Genomic DNA, 18,851 nt, shown 5'->3' with positions numbered 1-18,851 from the left:
AGAGTTTGAAATAAAGGATCTAAGAAAACTAAGATACTCCCTGGGGATTGAAATTATTTGGTCTTCAAAAGGCATTTTTCTCTCTCAAAGGAAGTACGTCCTCGATCTTCTATCTAAGACTCATTTATTGGGTTGTCATCCTTGTGACACACCTCTGGAAGCTAATACTCAACTCAAGGATAAAGATAGTGAATTGGTTGATAAGGGTCGCTATTTGTGGTTGGTGAGAAAATTGATTTACCTCTCACACACACGGCCAGATATTGCCTTTGCCGGGAGTTTGGTAATTTAATTCATGCATAATCCCTATTCTACTCACATGGAGGCTATTCTTCGTTATTTGAAGTCAGCTCTTGGGAAAGGGATTCTTCCGTCTCCTCATGATCAACTTCAAATTGAGGCCTACACAGATGTTGATTGGGCTGGATCTCCTAATAGAAAATCTATATCAGAGTACGGTACATTTGTATGTGCTAATCTTGTCACATGGCGTAGCAAAAAGCAAAATGTAGTGGCAAGGTCTAGTGCTGAAGCAGAAGTCCATGCTATGGCCTAAGGGATCTGTGAACTATTGTAGATCAAACGCATACTGCAAAACCTTGGTGCTCCTGTTCATCTCCCAACTATGTTATATTGTGAAAATAAAGCAGCGATAAGCATCGCATCAATTAGCAGATGCTTTCACTAAGGGATTGGGAGGGAGGTTTTTCATCCTAATTTGTTCGACTTGGGCATGTAACATCTATGCCCCAACTTGAGGGGGAGTGTTGAATAATGTAATTGGTATGCCGCAAGGGCATACTTGGGTAGATCAATTAGAGTCGACTATGAAAAGGGCATATTTATAATCTTCCCCTCTCTTATTTTATTATAAATAAAAGGCTTGGCTGGGTCTCTCAACCATCCAAGCATCACAGGCCTATTCTTGCTGTTAGCAACACTAAAATTACAAGATCCAAAAACAGAACTCAGAACTTGCAACTTGTAACAAAAAAAATTTATTAACTTCATATCATAAAGGATAAGAATTAAATTAAAACCTTTATTTCCAATTGATGCCTCTTTAACTCATCAAGAGATAGGCGTTGAACATCTTGTGCTGCTTCCTTCAATTTGGCAGTATCAGAATAGCCTGAGTTCATTAAAAAAAAAAAAAAGAAGAAGAAGAAGAAGACATGGTTTTTCAATGTTGATGGTCTTAATAAAAAGGAGGGGCTTCCAATGAGAATAAAATTGATATCATATACCCTTCAGTTTCAAATGAATTAAATGAACAGAATTAAATACAAAAAAAAAAAAAGCAGGCACTCTACAGAAAAATGGACCTCAACAATAAAATCTCGCTAAACTCCATGCACAAACCCCAGCAAAGAGCATAAGAAAAATATTCTGCACAATTCTTTCTCCCATACAATACACAAAGACACTTCTCCAGTACTCATTCATAAAATACTGCCAAGGATGTATTTAGGACAATGTATGAACATCCTTGATATCCCAATACATATCCATCAGAATGTCAAAGTATTATAACACAATATACATTGAAATTTACTATAAAAAAAAAAAGCAACCCAGTGCACGAGGCTCCCGCTATTGCAAGGTCTGGGAGGGGCAAATTCCACAAGAGAGGCCGTTTCCAAGGTCTGAACCTGTGACCAACATGTTGCAATAGTGCAACATAACCGTTGGGCCAAGTTACTATTCTCATTAAATAACACCGATGAGTTCTGATATCACTGCCTGTATGAAGTTTTACGTAACTTAATTGTGGACTCACAAATTTAGAGGTTGACCCACAATCCAAATGGACCATATTAGACATTTATTACACTTCACACATCGACATACTAAGGGTTTCTTGGTAATTTAACCTTTGACTAGCCAAGCAACCATAGTAAACTAATATGACCAAAATTAGATCTCTTTTTTTTTTTTTTTCTTTCGGTTAATTAATCTATATTCTATCACAAAGGCTCAGTGCCATTTTGCTCATTTAAATAACAGAGTAATAGACCCTATAATTAGAGCTAGCCTATCAAAACATATTCAGAGGACCTTCATGATTTTGATTAGATTCTTTATGACATGCATTTTGATCATTTTCAAAAAGAATGGCATGCATTATATCAAGAAACCTACGTGATCAGTTTAATTTTGACTGCAAAATCGATGTCATGGACATTTTGATAATCAGAAAGGACCAGTTGACTCCACGATTAGGTAGAACCTGTTTGATTATGGGGAATGAATTGGTTTGTCTACTCTGACAGCCCTCTTTATTTATAATAAGTGAAATAGATACAAGTTACAAGTATGCCCTCATAGAACAGAAACACCCTTATACCTATATTTATTACAACAAACCCCCTCAAGTTGGTGCATAGATATCACACATGCCCAACTTAGACAGAATTGGATGAATAAGTTTACTAACCCTTTAGGATAGAAATCAGCTAACTACTCTCCAGACTGGACAAAAGGAATGCAGATCAGCACTTATTCCAACTTCTCTTCAATAAAATGGCGATCAATCACCACATTTTTTTGTACAATCATATGCTGAACCAGATTGTGTGCTAGAAGTATCTCATGAGAGAGGAGGAGTCTGCGATTGAATCCTGCGCAAGTTGCAGACTCCTCCCTTGGGGTTTTCCTAGTCCCATTAGAACTGTCCTAGCCCTATTAGGACTGAGTTCTAATAGTAGTTTCCATATCTAGTCCTAACTGGAGGACAGCTATGGCAGAGGAGTTACTGGCATTGGATGCAAATCATACTTGGGATTTCGTACCGTTACCTCAGGGTAAATCCGCTATTGGTTGTCGATGGGTTTATGTTGTTAAGGTAAACCCCGATGGTTCTCTTGCTCAGTTAAAGGCTCGATCAGTGGCCAAGGGCTATGCACAAGTGTATGGGGTTGATTATCTAGACACTTTTTCTCCTGTGGCCAAGTTGACTTCTGGTCGTGTTCTAATATCTCTTGTTGCTTTTTCTCATTGGCCGTTGTATTGTATCACTCGATGTGAAGAATGTTTTTCTTCATGATGATTTACATAAAGAGGTCTATATGAGCAAAAACCGAGGTTTGTTGCTCAGGGGGAGTCTGGAATGGTGTGCAAATTGAAGAAATCTTTATATGGTTTGAGCAGTCTCCTCGGGCATGGTTTGGCAGGTTCACTGGTGTGGTTCGTGAGTTCGGACTGACCAAGTGTGAGTTGTGTGACAGTGATCATTTAGTGTTCTATCGGAAGTCTGGCATAGAAAGGATATTTTTGGTTGTTTATGTTGATAATTTTGTCATCACTGAGGATGACACTGAAGGGATCCAAAGTCTGAAAACACATCTATAGCAGAAATTTCAGACCAAGGATCTAGGACAGTTGAAGTATTTCTTGGGTATTGAAATTGCTCAGTCAAGAAAAGGTATTTTCCCTCTCTCAAAGCAGGTTGATTGTAAATCAGCTCGACCACCGGGAGAGAGTGGTCGTAGATCAGCTAGGGCGGAAGGACTTGCTTGTTCCGAAAAGGTTCGCTCATGCTGGAGGGAGCATCCCCACTTAGTGATCGGTCCGCTAATTCACGCAAATCCGAAGAAGTTATCACGGACGAGCCACATGCAGGGAAACTTGCATGTGTGGTTCTGGCCGGGGTTTCCTTCGGTATCTAATAACCTTGCTTCTGCTCGCCGCTGGCACACCTCTCCTAACTATTGCCCATTTATTCCGGAATAATCTTTTTAGGAGGGACAATTCTACATATTTCTGCCAAATCCTTCTATTATTAAAGAGGAAATATGTTCTGGATTTGCTGATAGAGACTCGAATGTTAGGGTCCAAGCCTGTGGATACTCCTATGGATCCAAATGTGAAACCCACAGTTGAGAGTAATGATTTATTAGATGATCTTAAGAAATATCGAAGATTAGTACGGAAGCTTAATTATTTGACAGTGACTAGGCCTAGCATTGCCTTCCCTGTCAGTGTCGTAAGTCAGTTTCTTTTGTCTCCATAGCATCTTACTGGGATGCCGTTATTCTAGTCTGAGATATATCAAAAAAGCTCCAGGTTGTGGTATATTATACTCGTCATATTGAGGGTTTATGTGATGCTCATTGGCTAGATCTCCTGTTGATAAGAGATCAACTACTAAGTACTATACATTTGTAGGTGGTAATGTTGTGTCATGGAAGAGCAAGAAGCAAGCTATTGTGGCTAGATCTAGCAGAAAGTCTGAGTATCGTGCCATGGCTCATGTCACTTGTGAGTTGATGTGGGTGAAGAATCTGTTGACAGAACTTGGGTTTGAGTGTACTTCATCCAAGCAGTTATGGTGTGATAACCCTGGCTTATGTCACTTGTGACTTGATGTGGGTGAAGCAGCTATTGACTGAACTTGGGTTTGAGTGTACTCCGTCCATGCAGTAACGGTGTGATAACCATGGTTCAAAATCTTGCCAAGAACTCGTTTTTTACCGGGTCAAGATGTCCTATGAAATACAAAAAAGTAATCATCTCGGTCGAAATTTCGGTACCTCGGCCAAAATTTCGATACCATTTCAGCGAGATACTGAAATGTACCAACCAAGCTTATAAATACCCAATCTCGTGAGAGGGAGTCAAAATTTCGGCTCCTCCTTGCATTTAGACACAAAATCACTCCATTGTCAACTAATTTGCAACATCATCACATTTATTGCCTTGAAGATTACTCCAAGTTGAAGATCTACACATTTCAAGCTTTGGAAAGGTAAACCACTTTCCCCAAAACCATTTTTTCTGAAATAGTAACATAAATACATGTTGAATAAGGCTAGATTTTTTCTATGTTAGACACTAGAGGCTGATCTATGACCTCACGGAATTGATTTTTTTTTTTTGTTCATAAATATTTTTTTATTTTTCTAGTTTAAAAAATACATTTTCCATCAACATAAAAAGTATTTTTTTAAAGTTAATATAGTTTTGATGGAACTCAATTTTATATATATGTTACTCACCATTGGCTGATCTATGACTCTATCGTATTATATCTTGTTCTAGCAATTTTCATAATTTCCAGAACAGTTCGACAATTGCTGCCAAACAAGGGTGCAGCTCTAAAACAATCATTTTCTAATAATTGCAAATATAAGTTCTAAGCATGTTTATTAGCCTTAAAACAAGCTCCCCACCAAGTTCTAAGTCATAATGTAGCCGTTTGACCACTAAAATAGGCAACCAAGTAAAAAAAAAAATCACCCAACTCGCCAAGATCTCTCCGAAATTTCGGTATTTCGGTGGTTTCAAAACCAAACATCGAAACGAAACTAGATTTCGAACCTTGGTGATAACCAAGCTGCAATCCCTATTATATCAAATCCAATGTTCCATCAAAGGACAAAAACATATTGAGGTTGACTGCCAATTTATTCGAGAAAAGCTACAGTAAGTAGTTATTTCTACAAGTCATGTTTGCACAGGAGAGCAACTTGCAAATGTTTTTATCAAGTCTTTGGGGAATAGTAGAGTGGATTATATTTGTAACAAGATGGGCATGATTAGCATCTATGCTCCAACTTGAGGGGGAGTGTTAGAAGTATCCTGTCAGAGGGGTTTTCCTAGTCCCATTAGGACTGTCCTAGTCCTATTAGGACTGATTTCTATTAGAGTTTGCATCTAGTATTAGTTTCCTATTCTGTTTTGGTTTGTCCTATTCCTAGTAGGACTTGTAATGGCTGATTTATTTAATGAATGGAGATGGGCAGCCCCAAGCTAACTGATTGGACTTCCTTGCTCAAATCGCAGGACTCTCTCTATTTTTATCTCTTTTATTTACAGTATGCAATGCTGATGGTGGCCTTAATATCATAGTAGAGCATCGTTGGAAAGGGAACAAGGAGGTCTAGATCTTTAAATAGACTCTCGAGCCACATCAACTCACAAATGCCATGAGACATGCCCAGAATTCAGCTTCAGCACCAGATCGAGCAACAATAGCTTGCTTCTTACTCTTCCATGTGACTAAATTCCCACCCACAAATGTGCCATAAACAGTCGTAAGCCTCGATATCAGGAGAACTAGCCTATTCAGTATCTGTAAAGGCCTCAACTCGCAGGTGACCATGAGAAGAAAAAAGTACCCTTTTCCCTAAGGCAGATTTCAGATACCATAAGATACGATACACAGCTTATAAGTGTGTGGAGTTAGGACCATGCACGTATTGACTAACTAGACTAACTACATAGGCAATGTCTGGATGAGTATGAGATAGATAGATCAACTTCCCAACTAACCATTGATATTGTCCTTTGTCCACAAGATTACCATATTTGCTAGAAAGCTGAGCATTGGCTTCTAGTGGAGTGTCTACCTATTTGCAGCCAAGCATCCCTATCTCAGATAACAAGTCAAGAGTACATTTCCGTGAAGATAGGAAAATAACCTTGGTGGAGCGAGCAACTTCAATGCTAAGGAAGCAGTGCAGCTTGCCAAGGTCTTTGATTTCAAATTCTTGGCCCAGGTAAGTTTTAAGATGAGTGATTTCCCCAGTGTCATTGCTAGTGACAACAATGTCATCCACATAGACAATGAGGAATGGCAATCTTGGAACCAGAACGTTTGATGAATAATGTGTGATCAGCATGACTTTTAGTCTAGCCTATTGAAACCATAGCTTTATAGATTCTCCCAAACCAAGCACAAGGATATTGCTTTAACCCATATAAAGCACACTTGAGTTTACAAGCTTTCCCTGCAGTTTTAGGACAAGAAAATCCAGGAGGCACATCCATATACACTTCTTCAAGCTTTCTATAAAGAAATGCAATTTTCACGTCAAGTTCCCATCCTTGGTTCACTAAACATGAAAGGATCACATGAATACTATTCATCTTCGCAACAAAGGCAAACATCTCCTAATAATTAAGGCCATAGGTCTGAGTAAATCCCCCATTGACCAGCCTAGCCTTGTACCGATCCACAGTGCCATCCATATTTTGCTTCACAACAAATACCCATTTACATCTCACCGCCCTCTTGTGTGGAGGAAGACACACCAAATCCCAAGTACCATTTTTGTTTAGAGCATGCATCTCCTCGACTATGGTTGCCTTCCACCGTGGGTGTGTAAGAGCCTCCTACCAATTCTAAGGAAGAGACGAAAGACAAAGAAGACACAAATGCATGATATGATCGGGAAAGAGTCATACGAGACCACCTAAGCAATGAGATGGTGGGTACAAGCTCAATCCCTTACAGATAGCAATAGGTAAGTCAAGAGATGGATCAAAAATAATAGGGAACTCAGGGAAGAGATTACTAGATGGAGTAGGAATTGGATCAGGAGGTGGCAGTTGACTGGGTAGAGTTGGTGGAGCTGTTGTGCTGGTTATTTGCTGCTCATAATTCCAACAAACATACACTCACAGGTGGCTGACTAGTGTCTTGCGTCTCCCCCCAAACCAAAGGAACTGATGGTAGAGAAGCAACAAGCGAAGTCACATCTTCACCAAATTGAGAGACTCCCTCTAGAAGAGGTGCCAGAGAGAAATAGACAGCAGACTCATGACACACCACATGCATGAAGACAAGCACACGACGAAATAGAGGATGATAGCACTTGTAGCCTTCTTGTGTAGCATAATAGCCAATGAAGACACAATTGAGCCCCCACGGATCTAACTAAACGTGGTGATGGTGAATTAGTACAAAACAGATAGTTGAAAACCTTTGGTGTAATAATAAAGGTAATTGAGCCTTGAAGAGCTTCAAGAGGATTATGAAAGTCAAGAACTCAAGTTCGCATCCAGTTTAAAACTTTAAATGAAAAGTAGCAATCAGGACGACTTCACTCCAATACTGAGGAGGGACATGCATCTCAAATAAAAGTGAGCATACCACCTCTAACAAATGATGTTTCTTATGTTCGGCAACACAATTCTAGGTTGGAGTATCAACACAACTATTCTGATGAAGAATTCCCTCGTTAACAAGAAAGGTCTAAAACAAACTATCCATATATTCCTTGCTATTGTCATTGCGTAGGATTTTGATAGTGGAGTTAAATTGGGTGTGGATCATGCTATAAAACAGTTGAAAATAGTGGAAGACTTCACTCTTGTGGTGCATCAAATAAATTCAAGTAACCCGCGAATGACAATCAATAAAGGTGGCAACCCACCAATAACCAGAAATAGAAGCACAATGGGCAGGGCCCCAGACATCAAAATGAATTAACAAAAAAGGTTTTGCACTTCTATTATTTAAAGGGAAATTTACAGCGTACCCCTAGAGAATGCCACTATGAGAGAGACACCCCCTACATAATACCAAATTATGCTCACCCCCTACCGTCCGTCTCTGTTACGGAATACACCTTAAATGTTGATATTAGCTGGTATATTTTTTTTTAAATACCAAAATACCCTTCTAAAAAGTGAAGTACCTAATATACCATCTCTTAACCCCTTAACCCCAAATCGAAAAAGACCTCCTTAATCCCAAATCAAGATAGGTCTCTGCTTCTTCTCTAGCTTCCCTTTCAACCCATCGATTTCCCCAGGTTAGATAGCACCAGAGAAAAGCCAAAGATAAATTCGAGATTATAAGGTTTGTGGTTGGAAATTCTCAGAAAAGAGATCAATTTGCCGATACCGAAGAAGAAAGAGAATGATTTTCCTACACATTTAGCAATAGAACAGAGAGAGAGTGTGTGTTCTGAAACTTCGAAGGCAGGAAAACTTTTGCATTTGCAAAGTTTATTCGCTTTACTTTCTGTTTTTCCCAGTTGGAAAATGGAATCGCTTATGTTCTCATCTATGTTTCTTTTACTCTCTACTTTCAATTTATATATAGAAGCTTAAAGGCAGTGATGGATCTGTCAGGCGTAACTCCACATGCAATGGAATCGCTTGTGTTTCTCATCTATGTTTCTTTTGCTCTCTTACCCGAATTCTTGCCTTTCTCTTCTTCCTCATCCCTCCAAACAATTAGGCCGATAATGAGAGATGGAAGGTGATGAGATCAATTTATTCTGAAGCTTTGACATCTGTGAACTTCAGATAAAAGCACCTAGGATGGAGCACGCTCGGCGGCGATTGCACAGTTCTCGGAGAATGGTGGAAGTGTGCACAAGGATGGAGAAGGGTGAGTGCGGAGATAGAGAAGGGGAGAAGGGTTTTGCTCCTCTCAAACCCACGGTGAAGGTGAGGGGTACTAAGAAGTTACTGTAAAATAGGATGGGGTTATATGTTCTAGTCAACAGGGTAAAATCGTCATTTCAAAGCCTCACTTAACAGAGACTGACAGTAGGGGTGCGAGCATAATTTGGTATTATGCAGGGGGTGTCTCTCTAATAGTGGCATTCTCTAGGGGGTGGCGTTGTAAATTTCCTTTATTTAAATTTGAATAAACAGAACGAGTTTGCTTTGCTAATATGCAAGCATCACAAAAAAAAAATTCTTTGGAATTACAACAGTGAAATAAATATGGAAAACTCAAATCAAAGTGCCAACATGAGGATGACCCAAACGCCTATACCAAAGGACAACTCGGATGAAGAAGCCAAACCAGAATGTGTCTGATGAGCTCCACGGTCAGGACGAACGGAAATCATCAACTTGAATTTACCTGAACAACCCTTTCCCCACTATTGGAATGGCACGGTTCTCACAAAAGCCTTTTCGATCAATCTCAAATGCCTTCCCGGGCCCTAGGCTTTCATTCTCCTTTGGACCTTCTCCAAGGCTCTACAACTTTCCCTATCCCGGCCAAGGTATTAGGTGTGTTTGTATACTCAGGTTCATCATCCCCATGGAAAGTTTGACCATCGAGGCCTTCAGTGCATTTTCCTAGGATACTCGGCTACTCAAAAGAGAAATCGGTGCTACCATCCTCCATCCCAGCATTGGTTTGTCACAAGGGATGTAAATATGTTATCTTCAAAGAGTCAACATACTACTACTCCGCGCCACCTCTTCAGGGGGAGTTCTTCCACAATTGAAGATGTGTTGCCTCCTGACTTTGCAACTAGGCCACCTCCAACTCCATCTGCTTTAGCGGATGTTCCTATTCAGAAGCAGAGTTCTTCAAATGGTCCAGTTCAGGGGGAGACTGATGTTGTTTGGCCAGAACCAAAGATGTATGTTTATGTTCGCAAGAATCAAAACCAGACCACCGTTACTCTACCAAGTCAATTGTCACCTCTTGATCTTGATCCAGTTCCCTCATACGCTGGTAAATCTCTTCCTTTTTTCTAATGTTAACCTTAATCTTGAGTTACCTATTGCTGTCCGCAAAGGTACCCGATCATGTACTTTACATCCTATTGCTAAAAATGGTTCTTATGACTTTCATTCCCCAACCTACTATAGTTTTGTGTCCCCTCTATCTTTTGTCTCTATTGCCAAGACCTAGTAGGAAACTACTGCAAAACCACAACGGCAGGCAGCTATAGTTGAGGAGATGCAAGCATTGAAGAAAAATGACACATGGGATCTGGTTTGTCCTCCTTCACAGAAGAAGACAGTTGGTTGCAAGTGGGTATTCACAGGTCAACAAAAGGTTGATCGTATAGTAGAACGTTATAAAGCCAGGACTGGTCCCAAGTGCTTCACCTAGACATATGGGATTAACTACAATGAGACGTTTGCACCGGTGGCCAAGATGAACACTATTTGTGATTTTTGTGAACCTAAACTGGGATCGTCAACAACTATATGTGAAGAATGCATTCCTTCATAGGGAACCTAAGGAGATGTATATGGACATCCCCTTAGTTTTGTGTGCTTTGAAACTCAGGGAAAGGTGCATAAATTGAAGCGCGCTTTTTATAGGCTAAAACAGTCACCACATGTTTGGTTCAGGCGTCACAAGGTTATGGTTATTGCAGGCTATTCTCAAAGGCTCAAAGCAATGTTGACCACACATTGTTCATCAAACACTCAGGTGGAAAGATTGCAGTCTTGATTGTGTATGTTGATGACATCATCGTCACATGTGATGACATTGAAGAAATTTCTTGCCTCAAGTTATATATGGGCAAGGAATTTGAGATTAAGGATCTGAGACAACTTCGCTACTTTCTGGGCATTGAAGTTGCTAGTCCTCTCACGTGGATGTACTTGTCTCAGAGGAAATATGTGCTAGATTTTCTTTCTAAGACTGGTATGTTGGGAGGCAAGGTGACTGATACTCTCACTATGCAAGCAAGGAAGGTGATCTAGTAGATGAGGGGCAATACAGAGATCGGTCAGGTGATTGATCTACCTTTTTTATACTTGTCCTGACAATTCAGATGGAGCTGAATTTTGGATTGAATAAAAATCCTATATGAGGAAACAAACCATAAAAAATTGAGCGAAGTCGACTGGATTGAGAGATCTGCTACTTGCAAGAAAAATGAAACTTTTTTGTGATTCTTCAAGCACTAGAGTTGGAAGCGTCGAATGATGCTCAAATTTAGGTCAAGTGGTCCTCATAAGGTCCTCAACAAACACTCAAAATCCTGCAGCGATCAGAGACTTGGTTTGGGAGATACGCACTCGAACATTCTTCCCGAGAAAGCCTTGTAACTGGATTCGGTAGCTTGGTTGCGTGATGCTTGTTCAACAAAGGTTGGGGCTTTGCTCTCACAACAATATTGAATAATAATAGTAGAATAAGAGCAAAAAGTAGAGAAAATAAGTATAGAAATGAATGTAGAAGAAGGGGGGTAGGGGAATGGCTATCTCAGCCTGGCTTTCTCACCCACAGTTATTTCAATTGTTGAACATCCTATCGCAAGAATAAAGAGCAGCAATGGCTGTAAAATTCATTCATTCATTAATTCTCATTGTTACATAAGCTCCATTTATATAAGAGAACGCATTGCTTACAGTTTAGAAAGAAACCAAATTAGAAACCAACTGAATTTAGTAACTAAGTACTAACTTGCTCACTAAGAAAGAAATAAAATAGAAACTAACTACATTAAACTAAACTAAATAGGAAACCAAAATAGGAGATATGGACACAAATTACTGTTCATGTGAACAGTATTTTCTGACTTATTTTTGTCCTCTTCTTCAAGCATTGATCTGCATCATCATCCTACTAACACCCTCCACCAATCATCTTCTTTGTCTAGAGATCCTAAAAAACACAAGAATAATAGAAAGTGATTGAGCAGTCTAATTATTTAGGCAATTGGCTAACAGAAATAAGAAAGAAGATTTAATGGACGCATAGGAACATGAAAAACATATTTCAATAGAGGAAAAAAAAGTAAAGAGACCCAACCAGAAACGGACACCTAAGTAGAGGAGCCATCAACAAGTATGACTCTGGAAGTGTGATTATTTTCTTAAAGGAAGAAAAGACATGAGACTTACCAATTAAATGAAAGGTGGACCTAGAGTCAACGACCCAAGGTGTGGAGGATGAAGAGGCAAGAAATGCACCAGTACCTAAGTGAGCATTCTCAATTTTTTTAACATGTTCGCGTAACTGTTTTAACATCTCGTAATGGAGAGACATGCTGAATACCTCAAATATGGAACCAAGATTGGCATCAGAAGGCGAAAATAATGTACAACTCTAAACAGAAGTGACTGTGCTAGCAGAAAGTTGTTGAGGCCACTCTGGCTTACCATGTTTTGCCCAATGTATCAACAATACGATTCATCTCCCCACAGTGTGTAGTGTGTACATTGACAAATGGCTTGATCCCCAATGTATTGTCTAGCTTTTGATGGGTCGAAGATTAGAGTCTAAACCAACAAAAATTTAGCAACTAAGAATTCAACACGTTGAGACTACAAGACTTCAATATCAATAGATAGATGTTGATACATGTTGAGTTCCTCCCACACGTCCTTTAGAGAACTATAGTAGTCACCAACAAATTTCCCATTTTACCTGAATGAGAAAAGCTACTCATAGAAATCAAATACCAGGAAATGTTTTTGTCTTGAGAGACTCTCTTTGAGATCATCCTAGACGCCTTTCATTGTGGGATAAAACATGACTTTGGCAATGATGTAAGATCGAATCACAAGTGATCCAATCCCAGGCAGGATCTTTACTAAATCCAATATAAACCAAATTCAATGACAGAAAAAATGAATAAAACAGCTGATCCTCGGCCCAACCTGCGCGCAGAAGGGGCCACTTGCCATCAGGCAGAAACCTTAGAGCAGAGTGAAAGCCGCTTAGAAAGGGCTACCTGATCCGGAGTGGGTTACCGTGGACGTCGGATTTGGAAGCATGGTGGTATGTTACGATCTCATATCAGCTTATGGGGGTTGATCCCACATTGGTTTCCTATGGGAATTAATGTGGGCTGATATGGTCTTGGGTCCCCTTACCTTGTAAGCCGATTTATGGGATTGAGTTCTTCTAGGACCGTAACAGTGGTATCAGAACAGCCGATCCTCGGCCGAACCCCCTCGCAGAAGGGGCAACCTGGTGTCAGATTGAGAGCCGCTAGGAAAGGGCTACCTGCCGTCAAGAAGAAACCTTGGAGCAGAGTGAAAGCCACTTAAAAATGGCTACCTGATCCGGAGTGAACCGCCATGGACGTCGAGTTCTGAAGCGTGGTGGTATGTTCGATCCCATATCAGTTTATGGGGGTTGATCCCATATCGATTTCCTATGGGAATTGATGTGGGTTGATATGGTGTTGGGTCCCCTCACCTTGTAAGTCGGTTTATGGGGTTGAGTTCTTCTAAGACCGTAACAGAGATTGAATCACAAGTGATCCAATCTCAGGCAGGATCTTTACTAAATTCAATATAAACCAAGAGATTGAATCACAAGTGATCCAATCTCAGGCAGGATCTTTACTAAATTCAATATAAACCAAATTCAAGGACAGAAAGAATGAATAAAACAAAAAAATAAGAGTATAAAGAAAAGAAAAAGAATTCGATAGAGGGTTGAGAAGGGAAAGGAAGGGATCACACAATCAGATATTGCATAAATCCAACCAGGGAGGGAGAGAAATCGTATAAAGAAAGGGGAGGGGAAGAATCACTCATAGCCCTGAGGCTCTCAAACATTAACTCAATTCATCATTCTTCAAATCTGTCCTAAACATTGAGTTTATGCAAGTATTTAAAAGAAAATAATAAAACTCCTTCTTAGACTCTAAAACTGAAACGAAAACCCTTATCCTATCTCAAAACAAATATGATAAAGTAAAAGACATATTAATAAACCAAACTACTACCAGCTCACTCTAACTAAACAAGTGAATTAAATCTTCCTACTTTCTACCCATATTTTAGGCCCATTAAAGTGGCCCATTACAAAGAAAACACATGGGAACAAAGGCCCAACACATACATAACCCAACCTAAGGCTTATTTGCAAATAAATAAACCCATTAACTGACTTATCTACATCAGGCAGCCATAAAAAGCTTCATGAAATCTGCACGGGACTTTATGATCTCCAAATAGAGTTTATTGATCTCAATACAAGTTATCGAAAGGTTTTTGATAATACTGACCACTTCAGTGATGGTGTCGAGCATTATAAAAGCTTCAAAGGACAGATTTTAAGTGTTTAAAAAAGTGGCAAACACTATAGCAACTACTATGGCTCCATTTGGTTGCAAAGGGAATTTGAAGGTAAGGGAAGTGAAATTTTCGTACTTAAAAAGAAATGTATGTAATCATTACCCCATGTGATCCAATGTGATTGTGTAAACTACTTAATTTTTTTAATCTTATTTAGTAATGATACATTTTACATGTAATTTTTATTTTTATTTTACATATTATAGCAAAGGGTTTTGGATGCAAAGTGAAGTAAAAATTTATAACTAAATATGGAATGATTTGAAGTTAATGTGATAGTCACATGGGCCATGATAACACACATTTCTTTTTGAAGTATGAAAAGTTCACTTCCCTTTCCCTAATGTAGAACGAGAATCACAAGTGATCTCAATCCCAGGCAGAATCTGAAAAATCTGGCTGAATAGGGAGAAATATGAGATCTCACAAATTGTAGCTTAGATGGAGCTGAAACTTGGAGTAGATAGAGGTTCTAGATGGGTCAACAAGCCCTCGAAAGATGAGCCTCAACTGATGGCTGGTTGGAAATTTGTGCTCAATGAATGAAAAAGGAATTAATGGATCTTCTGCTGTAGCAGCAGCTATAGGCCTTGGGTAGTCTTCAAATTTGAGTAGAAGGACCCTGATATGAATGCGATGAAGCCTTCAAAAGATGAGGTCCAATGGCTCAATAATCAAGAACTTATAGCAGTAACGCTGCTGCCCAGAAAATCAGGTAACAGCAACAGTAAATAATGAAACAGCCATGCAAGTGGTCTTCAACCTGGTACTGGACGGATATTCAGTCAATAAAAGAAAACACTAAAACAGTATTCAATGGAGGGGTTGAGAAGGGGGAGATGAATTAGTGAATGGGCACCTCACCCCTCAGAATTTGGGTATCTCACTCCTCAAGGTAATAGCCATCTCAGTAATGAGTAAGCACTCCATTTTCATAAACTCCAATCCTTCATTTTCATTATGATCAATGGGCTTTAAACAGCCTTACAAACTTGGACACAACGAAATAACAAAAAAAAAGAAACTAATGGACTGATTCTAACTTCCTAAATTGACTTAAGAAATAACTTCTAATTACCTTGCCTCACATATAAAAAATAAAAATTAAAAAAAATTAAAAAAACCACTAACTTACTTGACCACTAAGCTAGCCAAATAGGAAACAAAGTACTAACTTATAGATGAAACAATTATTCCTAAGTTACAAAGCTTGCTTGCCAATATAAAACAATTAAATAAAAATAGAAACTAATCTAACATCCTAACAAGTGCTAACAGCATCTTTGCCAAGCAAGCTGTCAATATTGGACCCTAAGGTACTGTTCACGTGAACAGTAACAGCAGGTTGGCTGATCCAATAGGAGAAATATAAGGCAGGTTCGATGTATAAAACTGAACCAGAACTGAGCCAGCATCGGACTCTCCTTTTGACAGTTCAATCTACATCATTTCCCTTTAATTCCCATTGCAACCAAACATAACATATACGATTTTATTGGAAACCGGGAAAGACTCCAGATTATGTCGAACTGTCATGTTTTTATACCGATAAGAACAGTGGGGCCCACACCTTTCTCTCCCTCTTCATCGTCTCTTCTTCTTCCTCCTCCTACTCCGACGGTGACGACGACGAAATAACACAGCTTTTCTTCTTCCTCCTGCTCCAATAGTGATGACGACGAAGTAGCACACCTCTTCTTCCTCCCCCTACTCCAACAATGACGACTGACGAAGATGAAGTAACACACCTCCGCAACCCCAACTGCCTATTTTCTAAACAGAACCCAATCTCTCTCCTCCCATTTGCTCCCTTCTCGGTTCTCACCCTGCCCCGCCCTACCCCACCCTCTGCAACTCACACATTCACGTCTTCTCTCATGCCATTCTTCCCATCTCTCTGATCCCTCTCTTTTCTCTCATTTATCCCCACTCACACTCTCACCCTTACCCTCTGATTCTCCCCTTCTTTGGGGTTTTTCTTGGTCAAAATCAATTGAAGATTGCTAGGTTTCAGCCACTATTAATTTCACTTTCAATTTAAATTTCTGGCTTTATTGTTTCAGCCATGGATAAGGAGGCTTGGGAGAATAAGCAATGCAAAAAGATAAAGGGAATGGTTAGTGAATCTGAACATGAGTGGGATCGAGGAAGATAGGGCGTCTGGCTTCGAGGTTATGCAGCCAGAATTGGAGTTGCAACAAGCTTGACTGCTGAATTCTGGGCTTGGTCTGTCCGTACTGCTTTCCGGATTGCCTTGGCTCGAGGCTTCGAAAATATTTGAATTGAGTCAGACTCTCAAGTCTTGGTTCACACTTTGTTGAATCCTTACATTTATCATCCTCAGGGAGCCCTGGTCAAAAGAGATGAGCTCAAGGGTCTTCAACTGACCTCTCTGGCTGGGGCAGACCTGGAAAGTATGAACGAGGTCTGAAAGAGAGAGGTGAACCGGGATCAGCTTCCACGAAACCAGCAAAAGGTTCACCCATCAATCTCACACAGTCTTCGAAAAGATAACAATATAGTAGAATTGGCAGCTCTGTCACTAGAGTATTCTTTTTTTCTTTCCCACTTTTCCTTACTCTCTTCTTCTAATCTTCTGCAATATGAAAGGTCCTTAGCTCCGTCTGTTTTAATGCAAAATGCCTGGAAGAAGAACAAAGAAAGGGAAATATTGTACTTCTCTTTGTACGTAACATATTGGACCCTACGGTAAAACTCTATTATCAACCTTTTTTCTATTAACAAAGGCCGGACCTGAGTCTGCAATGAATAATATGAGGCTTTGAGTATAGCATAAGCTCCTTGCACCATAGAACGATCTCAGTACACAAAAGAAACCTCTGAGAAAGTTGTTCCGAGATTTTGTATGTGATCCAATATACTATCACATCTCCAGTCTAATACAGAAACTCCACCCGATAAGAATAGCATTGTAGTTTTACAATCCGATGAGAGACGCAACCTCTGCACACTCGAGCTTCTCGCAAGATGCAGAACATTCCTCACAGCTTTGCCTTCCGCCATTAATGCCGATGAGTGAGGAAAGTGAAACACGTTTGCTGATATTAATGACCATCTGAATGCCACATGAATAGATATTTTATTGGGGTTCTTTGTCTTTTTATTTTCCTTCTAACTACCGCCCATCTTACGTAGAAAGTGAATCAAAATACGGAAAAGGGAAAAACAAAAGCGCTATGATAGCGAGTGGCGACGAAGGCATCGGAGAGAAATAGAGGACAGGCATACCTATTGCCCACTGCAACATGCCTTCGAGCGAAGAGAAGCCGCCGCTGAACTCGATCTCGTCATCGTTGTTATTATTGTTTCCGTTTCCCACCACCGATTCTTCTAATTCCGATTTCCTCATTATGGCTTCATCTTTTGTACTAGTCCAAAACAGCCCTTCCAACGTGGAATTATTTACGCTGTCAGACCCGGCGATCATCTCCACTGCGCACAACATCAACAGTAGCCAGAGAACGATGCCGATGCCGATGCCGAGGCCGAAGCGAGCTTGCCTTCGTCCCATGGTATGAGAGCGAATAATGGTGTAAATACCGTCCCGGACAAGTTTTAATAGAAAGAAAATATTATCCACTCAATGTCTACATGCAATCTCAGAGAGCAGGAAGAGAAGCTCCAAACATGCGGGCAGAATCTCGATCGAGCAAATGTCAGCGGCATAGTCTAGCCGAAACGGTGCTCGGAAGAATGAGCGTTCTCTTTAGAGTCCAGGGGGCCCTACTTACGCAACTCGACGAGGGTTCCTTCCTACTTCCCAAATCGGAAGTGTGAATTAAGCTCCATCCTAAGAAAAATAAATAAATAAATAAATAAATAATTTTGAAAATAAATGATGGGTTAGGTTTTCTGGTCAGTCACCTCATATAGGTTTCTTGTGAGGCGTGTTCTTTGGACCATTGGATCTAAATTTCATTGTGCTAAAGCCTTGATTTGGAATGAGTAATATGTATAATAATACATGTATGTATTGTAAGATATAGTGTATATAATTCTAAGAAAACTTTTTTGTGGTTAGAAGAGTTTAGGAAACCTAAGATACGTATTGGAGAAATGGAGGGAAGAGGAGATTTTGCCACTGCAACACCCTAACCCACCGATCTTACCAAAGAACGATCAAGCATCATACTTGTTTTTGCTCCGACAGGTAATTTTTACTTCCAGTTTCTTTTTCTTTTTTCATTTTTTTTTTTTTTGTTGGTTATGAGTATTCAGTTCTTGAAAAGTCGGAAAAGGAGAGAGAGAGAGAGAGAGAGAGAGAGAGAGAGAGAGATGGGCGAAGTGACGTG

The 18,851-nt window shown here is 39.8% G+C and overlaps 1 protein-coding gene across 2 annotated transcripts; it reads right to left on the bottom strand.

Moving 5' to 3' along the window:
- Positions 1–1,013: 1,013 nt before the first annotated feature.
- On the bottom strand, positions 1,014–18,309 carry LOC122067602. 2 transcript variants are annotated; one of them, XM_042631433.1, is made up of 2 exons: positions 17,788–18,296; positions 1,014–1,132 (listed from the first exon to the last, which is right to left on the bottom strand). In XM_042631433.1, the coding sequence occupies exons 1-2, from the start codon at positions 18,068–18,070 to the stop codon at positions 1,029–1,031; spliced, it is 387 nt and encodes a 128-aa protein (XP_042487367.1). In that variant the 5' UTR covers positions 18,071–18,296; the 3' UTR covers positions 1,014–1,028. The 2 variants fall into 2 exon arrangements, with proteins under 2 accessions (XP_042487367.1, XP_042487368.1); XM_042631434.1 differs by lacking the exon at positions 1,014–1,132 and adding an exon at positions 11,678–12,109 and having other exon boundaries at positions 17,788–18,309.
- Positions 18,310–18,851: the final 542 nt, after the last annotated feature.

This window comes from Macadamia integrifolia, unplaced genomic scaffold (assembly GCF_013358625.1).
Source record: "Macadamia integrifolia cultivar HAES 741 unplaced genomic scaffold, SCU_Mint_v3 scaffold2998, whole genome shotgun sequence".
Lineage (NCBI taxonomy): Eukaryota > Viridiplantae > Streptophyta > Magnoliopsida > Proteales > Proteaceae > Macadamia > Macadamia integrifolia.
This window is presented reverse-complemented; position numbering and strand designations above follow the sequence as displayed.

Excerpts from the sequence above, each read along its gene's own strand:
- LOC122067602 (XM_042631433.1), bottom strand. The coding sequence starts at position 18,070 with ATGGGACGAAGGCAAGCTCGCTTCGGCCTCGGCATCGGCATCGGCATC. Across the intron at positions 1,133-17,787 it reads CATGTTGCAGTGGGCAATAG|GCTATTCTGATACTGCCAAA; the intron begins GTATGCCTGTCC and ends TAATGAACTCAG.